The following is a 9,770-nucleotide window of genomic DNA, read 5'->3' on the forward strand; positions in this document are numbered from 1 at the left end:
TTGTAGCTGCAGCATGGGTGAAGCTGGAAATCATCATTCTGAGCAAACTGTCGCAAGGACAGAAAACCAAATACTGCATGTTCTCACTCATAGGTGGGAATTGAGCAATGAGAACCCTTGGACACAAGGCGGGGAACATCACACACTGGGGCCTGTCGTGGGGTGAGGGGCTGGGAGAGGGATAGCATTAGGAGAAATACCTAATGTAAATGATGAATTAATGGGTACAGTAAACAAACATGGCACATGTATACATATGTAAGAAACCTGCACGTTGTGCACATGTACCCTAGAACTCAAAGTACAATTTTTAAAAAAGTCAGGTGACCATAGATGTATGGTTTTATTTCTGGACTCACAATTGTGTTCTATTGATCTATATATCTGTCCTTGTGCCAGTATTTCACTGTTTTGATTATTACTACTTTGTAGTAAATTTTTAAATTGGGAAATGTGAGTCTTTCTACTTTATTCTTCTTCAAAACTATTTTGGCATTTGTGGGTCTCTTGCAATTCCATATAAATTTTATAATCAGCTTGCCAATTTCTACAAAGAAGAGATTCTTTGGGGATTCTTTGAGCCTGTGATAGGGATCGCATTGGATCTGTAGATTGATGTGAGGAGCATTGTCATCTCAGCAACGTCGTGTCTTCTGACCCATTAACGTGGATGGGATGCTTTTTCAGTTATTTAGATCTTCAATTTTCTTCAACAGTGTTCTGTAGTTTTCAGAGCGTAAGTGTTGAACTTCTTTTGTTAAATGCATTCCTAAGTATTCTATTCCTTTTGATGGTATTGAAAATGGAATTATTTTCTTAATTCCTTTTTCAGATTCTTCATTACAAGTAGAGAAAATACAAATGATTTTTGCATATTGAGCTTGTATCCTGAAATCTTACTGAACTACTTTTGTTAGAAATAGTACTGTTTTTACTGGGCTTCTTAGGATATTCTATATAAAAGATCATGTGAAGTTTGAAGAGAGGCAGTTTTACTTTTTCTTTTTCCATCTGGCTGATCTCCGTTTATTTTTTTTGCCGACTTGTTCTGGTTAGAACCTCTAATACAGTGTTGAATAGCAGTGGTGAGCAGATGCCCTTGCTCCTGATCTAACTTAGGAGGAAAGCAGCTAGCTTTTACAATTAAGGGGGAAGTTAGCTGTGAGGTTTTCATAAATGTATTTTATGAGGTTGAAGAAGCTCCTTTCTATTTGTAGTTTGTTTAGTATTTTAAAGTGAAATTGGTGGTAGATTTTTCAAACGCACTTTCTGCATCTATTGAGATGAGAGTGTGATTTTTGTTTCTTTATTCTGCTGATACGGTTTATTGCAATCATTAATTTTGGAGGTTAAACCAGCTTTTCTTCCTGGAATAAATCTCACTTGTCCGTGGTGTATACTTCTGTTTATATATTGCTGGATTCAGTTCACTAGTGTTTTACTAAGGGTCTTTGAAGGAAGCTGATGGCGGGGTGGGGTGTGTGTAGGCCCAGAGAATTTGCCAGGGCAGAGGAGATGGGACTGGGACAATGCAAGGTGCCAGGTTGAGGACTCCCACTTTCTCCACCATCCTCAAGATATGAACACACAGTAGGGATATTCTTGCAGAGACTCCCCCAAGGAGTGGCGTTTGCATTCCCTGCATTCTGTGCTCCATCCATGTCTCCCCGCTCATTGCCCTGCCCTGCCTGGCAGCCACTCCACCTTGCTGGCCCTGGCTTGGTTTCTCTCAAGGAAGGTTTGCTTGCTGACAAAGTGTCCTCCTAGCCGTATTGACACACACCACCTCATGTGCCTCCATGAGATGCACCTCTGTGAATTTTGACCTTCTTCTAGTCCACACCACTGCCTCTGGGCAGCTCCCACAGTCCTGATTCCTTGCAGACGTGGCAGGAAGTCTTCAGATCTCCTCTGCATTTGATTTTTCCTTTGCGTGTCTGCTCTGAGCCCTGCTGGATCTCCCTCTTGGTCCTCACAGCCACTGACGAGCTGGCAAGCACCCTCTCCTCTGCAGCCCCACACGGTGGAGGTGGGGGAGGCCACGCCCATTGATCAGCACTGCTGGGACCAAGTCTGTTGGCCCAACCAGGCTGTCCACACATCGCTGTGCCACACCACTGATCGGGGGCCTCCAGACTTGGCATCCTGCTGCCTTTTCCTAGACCCTATCTTTGAGACATCACAAACACTCCACCCAACCCAAGCCTCGCCACACAGGCAGTAAGTCCCACCTCCTCCATGTTCACAGAGACCAACCTTCCCACCTCCCCAGCACAGGCACCCACACCCAGTATTCTCTCTCTGGTCTTTGCTGCTTCTGTAAGTGGTTCACTGAATGCATGTGAACCACGTGGGACACAGTCTCCCGACATTCCCTCTTTCCCTTCAAGGCTGCACCGTGAGTCCCTGCACTGTTGATCACCCTCATCTTCATGTGAGCCTGAACGAATTCATTTCCACAGTGGCGAAAACTTGCCTCACGTGTGCATGGACCACGTGGGCAAAAACGTTCTCCAGTCAACAGGCATTTTGGTTGCTGTTTCCTCCATTTTCGGTTTCTTCCTTTTGCTTCTTTGTATGGGTTTTTGGTCTCAGTCTGTCACCCAGGCTGGAGTGCAGTGGTGATCACAGCTCACTGCCGCCTCGAACTCCTGGGCTCAAGCGTTTCTCTCGCCTTGGCCTCCGGAGTAGCTGGGACTATAGGTGCCACCACCGCGCCTGGCTAATTTTTAATTTTTGGTAACGATGAGGCCTTGTTTTGTTGCCCAGACTGGTCTGGAACGCTTGGCTTCAAGTGATCTTCTGCCTCAGCCTCCCAAATGGCAGGGATTACAGGTGTGAGCCACCGTGCCCACCCATTGCTCTGTGTTGCGTTTTTCTGTTTGTGTTAGTGACACCGCTGTCACTAATGCCAAGGCCCTAAGAGTAACACCGCTGCAGTAAAGGAGATATTATGTGCAAGGCTACAGATGAGCGACTGCTGCTTTCTGCACCAGCCCTAACACTCATGGTCCTCTTGGCTGGGATCAGGAGACACAGCAGCAGGTGGACAGCCCCGCTGCTCCAGCGACTGCTGGGCACACAGGCTTCCGGCCAAGGGCTACTGGAACTTAGCCCAGGGCAAGCGGATGGAGCAAGCTTCTCAGAGCTTCTCAGAGCTCGAGAGGAACCTGAGAACTTTTCAAACTATCATGGGGTGCAGGCTTGGACACTGGGTTTGGGGCCAGAAAGGATTGTAATGAGCAGGACCCACAGACCCAGGGGAGGTGGACAGTTCTGCTGCAGGCCTGAGGGCTGGCCCAGCCTGGTTCACAGGAGACCCTGAAAACGGAGGCCTGGTCCGTCCCCAGAGAGGGAGCCCCTCTTCCTCCACAGTGCACCTTGGAGGCATCCAGCCTATTCGAGGACAGTTGCTTTGGCCTTGCCCCATGACTGCAGCCCTGGGATCTCCAGGCAGCCCTGGCATCCCCCCATCCAGGGAAGAACATCAGGGTGGGGACTCCCGCACCACCAGGATGCCCTCTGCCTGCCCCTCTCTGCTGCCTCTGGGGCTTGGCTGGGCCCTCACCCTACAGCTGAGTTAGAGGAAATGTCCCAGGTCAGCCCTATCGAACCATTTCCTCTCCAGGAAGCAGACTCCAGTGGGGTGCGACCAGACCTATGGGCAGAGAGAGGGCCCCAGAGGCGAGGTGGGCAGGGGCCCTTGGGACCTGCACCTCTTCACTACGTCACACGGCGACATGACCGAGGCCTTGCAGGAAGTGAGTTACGGGATTTGCTTCCAGGTTTCAAGGTCAGGGCATGTGGGAAGCCGCAGAATCTAGAGCAAGTCCAGGGTGCTGGTTCTGGCACCTCCATGCCTCAGCTGCACCCACAGTTCCCTCTGGATGGGAGGGGCCTTCTGGGGTCCCCTGGGGCCCCAGCCTCCTTGTGGGTGGGCTGAGGAGGGACGGGAAATGCTGGTTCATGGCCACAGGCCCAGAAACTGCTAGAACAGATGAGAACAGACCCAACCGATGGGAGAGGGGAGGGTGCACACAGGCAGGGTCGGGCAGGAGGACTGTCCAGCGTGCCCGGGCAGATTGCACCACCACACCAAGGACGTGCTGGGAAGTCTAATGGCATCAGCCTGCCCAAGTACAGCTCTGACACGACAGCGGGAGGCTCACGGGGACACAGCACATCACAGCTGCTGAGGGGCCGAGGACTTTGAGATTCCTGAGGAAGAATGGGGAGTGGGGAACTGATTAAAGTAAAATGAAAAATAACAAATGGATCTTTGCCCTCCCCTGTGAAAACCCTCCCAGCACCTCACCTGGCTCCCCGCAGCCCCCAGCCCAGGCCTCACGCCCCCTTGCTGCCCACTGCTGGCCAGGCCTGTACTCCTGTGTCGCGGGCTGGAAGCCCCTTCTCCCGACTACACTTCGGCTGTCCCCGGCTTCCCTTCAGCTTCGCCCCCCAGCGAATTCCCCACTCAGCCTTGCGGTGCCCGCCACGGCCCCTCCTGCAGTTGGAAGGACTTGACTTGGTGTTAAAAACATAATCAGAAGGCAGAGGCCACAGTCTACACGTTCCCCAAGCAGCCACCCATAGGCACCCACCAAAACTCAAGCCGTCTTCATGTCCCCACACCCTGGCTCCAGACACCAGCAAAATGCACAAGGGGACCTCTGGACGTCCCTGTGAGCATGACCCAGAGAAAAGGAGCCAACCGGCGGTCCCCAGGTTAGCCTGCAAGCTCTGCAGCCGTGACGAGAATGCTGAGGGGTGACTGCCCGTGAGGGGACAGACGCCGCACTTGCTCCTCTCTGCTTTCCGGGCCACACAGTGGCTGCGGCCAGGTGGCATCACCCACTCGGCTGGAAGTCTCCCGCCGCGGTCGGCCCTTTCTGCCTGTGGGATGGTGCAAGTTGAAAGGTTTCCTAACTCGGTCCCACTTCATCGGACACAGGCGAGATGATGGGGTCCACGCAGACACTGTCTTGCTTGTGAGAGCTTTGCCCGGGAACTCTGCAGTGCTGTGTGGGGTGGGACGCACACCCTCCCTGGGCCCGTGGAGTCCTGGGGACGCGTGGCTGTGTGAGCAGTGAGAACGGAGGCCCCTTCCTCTAGGCTGGCCCCAGGCCACAGCTACCACAGGGCAGTCCAGCCTCACTCTGGCCTCGGCTGGTGTGGCGGTGCGGGCTCTGACCTGCCTCAGGGTGCCCCAGGGCGCCATTCCCAGGGCATCAGGAACCCTGTCGTCCTCCCCATGGCCAGGTGCCAGCCCCCTAGACTTGGAGTGAGTGCCTTTCCAGGGGTGGACAGGCAGTGCCGGGTCCCACAGATCTGTCCTCCCAAGGGAACGCGGGGGCCCTGCCGGACAGCATCAGCGAGGGGGACCAGCAGCTCAGGCCTGGCAGGGCAAGCGACCAGGCGTGTTCCCCTACCCAGCTCAATTCAGTCATCATAGGCCCCTCATGGCTCTATGAAGCTGAACTACTGACAACACGTTTTAGGACAGAAAAGGGGGATGTGAGCCGCTGTCATAGGGCCCCTGCCTGGACGAGGACAGACGCAGGCACGCGCTGCTCGTCTTCCAGCCTGGGTGTGGCTCCCAGCACCCGGCCTCTCGTGGTCTCCTGGGTATTCCCAGCTCCTCAGCTGGACCAGTGAGGTCAGCCCAGACCCCGCCTTGGACATGTTTTCATCTCCTTCTGCGCCACCTTGTGCCCTTGGGGACTCACGGAATTGCCCTGAGAGGACTGAGCCCCTCACTGGGAGGGGCCCGTGTGGGCTCTTGTTCCTGCTCCATGCACCTAGCATAGGGCCTGGAAGAGGAGGCGAAATGCCGAGGGGTAATTTGGGAAGTGCAGCCCTCCGCCCGTCCTTCCTGTGTGGGACCTTGCTCCAAGGAGATGAGGAATCCAAGGCTCTTGGATAAAATAAGGGCCCATTCATCTTGCTCCTCTCCACCCTGGAGGAGGAGGGAGGGGACTCTGTCCCCTGATTTCTGTCTCCATGCACCCCTTATCCATCCCCACCTACTGCCAAGACCTCTGCCCTCACTTTCTCAGGCAGGTCCAGCGCCAGTTCTCCCATGACATGATCTGTTTCCAGGGCAGGTTCCAGACAAGATAAAAGGATTTAGGCTGAGCAGGGTGCAGGGAGCATTGGAATGGCACTGAGGGCAAAGGCAGAGGTGTGCATGGCAGTGCCCTGGCTGGCCCCGTGAAGGGCACAGGCACTGGGCACCAGAGCCACCTGGGTCCCCAGGACAGTGCTGCCCTTTGAAGCCATGCCCCGGTGTCCAGGCAACTGGTGGCTGAGGCTGCTGCAGATCTGGAGGGAGCAGGGTTATGAGCACCTGCACCTGGAGGTGCACCAGACCTTCCAGGAACTGGGGCCCATTTTCAGGTAAAGCCCTCCCTGGCCCTCGCTGGGAACACCCAGAGCCCTGCCCCTGCTGCCCAGGAGCCTGTGGGGCACACAGCACTGCCGTTCCCAGCAGGCCCCGGCACTCTGTATCCTTTGGAGGATGGGGAGGGAGTGCAGCACGTGCTGGTCTGTGGCTCTGCCAGTGCAGGGGATGGTGCAGAGCAAACCCCAGCTCGCTGCAGAGAGGGCAGGACTCAGAGGCACTAAAGCTGAGACGTTCGGAGGAGCCAGCAGGAGGGCTTCAGCTGTGAAGCCGCTAATCCAGGAGCAGGGAGGGTGGACAGGAGACACTTTGGATTGGGACTGCAGAGTGGGGCCGGGGGGACATGACCCCATGCAGCAGGGCCTTGTGCTTGGCCCCACAGGTACCACTTGGGAGGAGCAGGCATGGTGTGTGTGATGCTGCCGGAGGACGTGGAGAAGCTACAGCAGGTGGACAGCCTGCATCCCCACAGGATGAGCCTGGAGCCCTGGGTGGCCTATAGACAACATTGTGGGCACAAATGTGGCGTGTTCTTGCTGTGAGGGGCGAGTCGGGAGCTGAGAGCTGGGAGAAGGGTGGGCAGCCTGGGCACGGAGAGGAGGCAAGAGAGGCAGGACCTGAAAACACATCCGCCCTGGGCCTCTGTGGTGGGCTGTGAGGGTGAGCACCCAGCCCGGAGGATGGCCATCCCGTGGGGTCACGTCTGCCCTGCAACTGGGGGAAGCAGGGCAGTGGTGGAGAAATGGGCACGGGCACCTCTACAGAGGAGAGGCTGCAGAGCAATGAGCCCTTCTGTGTAGCGAGAGCCCGCTCTGCACCGACCTCGGCGGCTTCCTTCTCTTGCGGTCTGGGGACTCTCCTTCCCACAGGTCAGAAAACTGAGGCCCTGAGAAGGGGACTCCCACTGGCCCAGGTCACAGGCTGTGAGTGCTGAGCCTGGTGTTCACAGGGGCCGCAGCCTGCCTCAGGGCGCTCGTGGTCCCTGCTGTCACAGCAAACTTTCTTGATGGGGACAGTCCCGGGCAGGAGGCAGGTGGGGACGCAGGTGGCTGGTGGCTCCCTTGTTCTCAGAAGCAAGGCACGAGGTGGGGCGGTTGATGGCACTGGGGAGGATGTTTCCTGGCCCGTGGAGAGGGTGGCACCTGGTCAGGTGGACAGGGAGAGGCTGGTGCTTGAAGTCGGTCACCTGCAGGCATGTTGCCATTAGGATGGGGGAAGGACTGGACGAGGATGTCACAGTGGCGACAGCCCCCACTCCATGGCAGGAAAGGAATTCTCTTGGGAATAGCGGGATTTAGGGAAAAGGGCACCGGTGGTTCAGGGCCTTCACTGAGGCTGGCCTATAGACAACATCTGGGAGGGAATCAGGACCCAGGAGGGCAGTCCAGGAGGCTGGGTGCACATAACAGAAGGAAGGAGAGTGCTCCTGTGTGTGTGCGTGTCTCGCATCTGTGCACATGCTGTGTGTTTCTCTGCACCTGCATTTGAACATGTGTGTGCCTGTGCATGTACACAAGTGTCTGTGTGTGCATGTATGAGGTGTGGTGTGTGTGCACGGGTGTCTCTGTGTGTGCATGTGCAGGTGCCGGCATGGGTGTAGTGTCTGTGCACACATGTACATGTGTCTCTTCACACGTGTGTTGAGGTCTTGCACGGGCACACGTGTGCATGTGCGTCTTCTGTCTGTCATCACTGTCAACTCGGGACAGCAGGCAGCTGGACATAAATAAAGGAGTTTTGCAGGAATGTGACTGAGAGGGGAAGTTCCTCCCCACCATTCCCTGGGGGCATCCATGGAGCCCCAAGGCACCCTGGGTGTGGGTGAGGATGGCATGAGGCACAGAGCTCGGTTCCTGCCCTGCAGAAGATGCAGATATTTCACAGAGGCAGGCAGGGGCTGCTGCCCCAGAGGCACTGTGCCCGGGGCAGGGAAGGGCAAAGAGGAGAGGGTGGCCAGGGTCTCTCCCCTTGGAACACTGTGTGGGCGAGATGGGGAAAGCTTGAAACCAGAGATCACCTCCTCCTTAGGAGAAAAGCCCTCCCCTCCCACTACAGGGAGGGCCTGCATGGGTGAGGTGGTGCCAGCCTTGGGGTGCCAGGTACTGGGAATGACCTCAGTTACCTCCTCAGCACCTGCGGGCAGAAGCTACTGTCTCATCCCTGCTTAGACCTGAGGGGCCTTTGCCCAGCACCTGGAGGCCGCTCTGAGAAAAGGCTGCAGCTCGAACACAAACAGGCAGCTTCCACCAGGGCCCCCAGTCAGCTCCCTGCAGGTCGATTCCCCTCGGGGACACGGAGGATGGGATACGGGTCAGGAGCTGTGTGTTTCTGGGGCGGCCTCACAAGCTCTGCCCTGGCCTCTGTAGGAATGGGCCTGAATGGCGCTTCAATCGATTGCGGCTGAACCCAGATGTGCTGTTGCCCAAGGCCGTGCAGAGGTTCCTCCCGATGGTGGATGCAGTGGCCAGGGACTTCTCCCAGGCCCTGAGGAAGAAGGTGCTGCAGAACGCCCGGGGCAGCCTGACCCTGGACGTCCAGCCCAGCATCTTCCACTACACCATAGAAGGTGTGGGCCAGGCGGGAAGGTCCAGCCTCAGAGACCCTGGAGTGGCCAGGGACGGGGACGGGGGGCTGGAGGGAGTGGGGGAGGCAGCCAGGAGGCCCGGGGCTTCCTTGTGCTCAGCAGTGCATCCTCCCCGCAGCCAGCAACTTAGCTCTTTTTGGAGAGCGGCTGGGCCTGGTTGGCCACAGCCCCAGCTCTGCCAGCCTGAACTTCCTCCATGCCCTGGAGGTCATGTTCAAATCCACCGTCCAGCTCATGTTCATGCCCAGGAGCCTGTCTCGCTGGACCAGCCCCAAGGTGTGGAAGGAGCACTTTGAGGCCTGGGACTGCATCTTCCAGTACGGTGAGGCCAGGGACCCAGGCAGTGCTATGGGGAAGGGACACCATGGGGGCCCAGTTTCTCCCTCTCCACCAGCCAGCGGGGAATGGAGGCCACAGGGAGGGGCCAGGGGTTCCTCACAGTCCTGCCAGGGAGATTGGGAGTGAGTCTGGGGCTGGGTTGGGCTGATCCGGAGAATTTGGGATGAGAGCAGGGAGACTTGGGTGTTGGGGCAGGCTGGGCAGGAGGAGGACACTGAAGGACGCTTCCCAGCACCAAGGTGTGAGGGCTGTCTCCTGCTCCCCGGACAGGTGACAACTGTATCCAGAAAATCTATCAGGAACTGGCCTTCAGCCGCCCTCAGCAGTACACCAGCATCGTGGCAGAACTCCTGTTGAATGGGGAACTGTCGCCAGATGCCATCAAGGCCAACTCTATGGAACTCACTGCAGGGAGCGTGGACACGGTCAGGCCGGCAACCAGCCCCA

At 56.5% G+C, this 9,770-nt stretch overlaps 1 protein-coding gene across 1 annotated transcript in view; it reads left to right on the top strand.

Moving 5' to 3' along the window:
- Positions 1–6,157: 6,157 nt before the first annotated feature.
- LOC111535654 (cytochrome P450 11B1, mitochondrial-like) overlaps positions 6,158–9,770 on the top strand; it is a 41,565-nt gene continuing 37,952 nt past the window's right edge. Inside the window, 5 exon segments of the mRNA XM_026449717.1 lie at positions 6,158–6,396; positions 6,783–6,938; positions 8,767–8,966; positions 9,103–9,306; positions 9,594–9,764. Of these exon segments, the coding sequence (XP_026305502.1) occupies positions 6,158–6,396; positions 6,783–6,938; positions 8,767–8,966; positions 9,103–9,306; positions 9,594–9,764 (970 nt within the window).

The sequence above is a fragment of the Piliocolobus tephrosceles genome, chromosome 7 (assembly GCF_002776525.5).
Source record: "Piliocolobus tephrosceles isolate RC106 chromosome 7, ASM277652v3, whole genome shotgun sequence".
In the NCBI taxonomy this organism is placed as follows: domain Eukaryota; kingdom Metazoa; phylum Chordata; class Mammalia; order Primates; family Cercopithecidae; genus Piliocolobus; species Piliocolobus tephrosceles.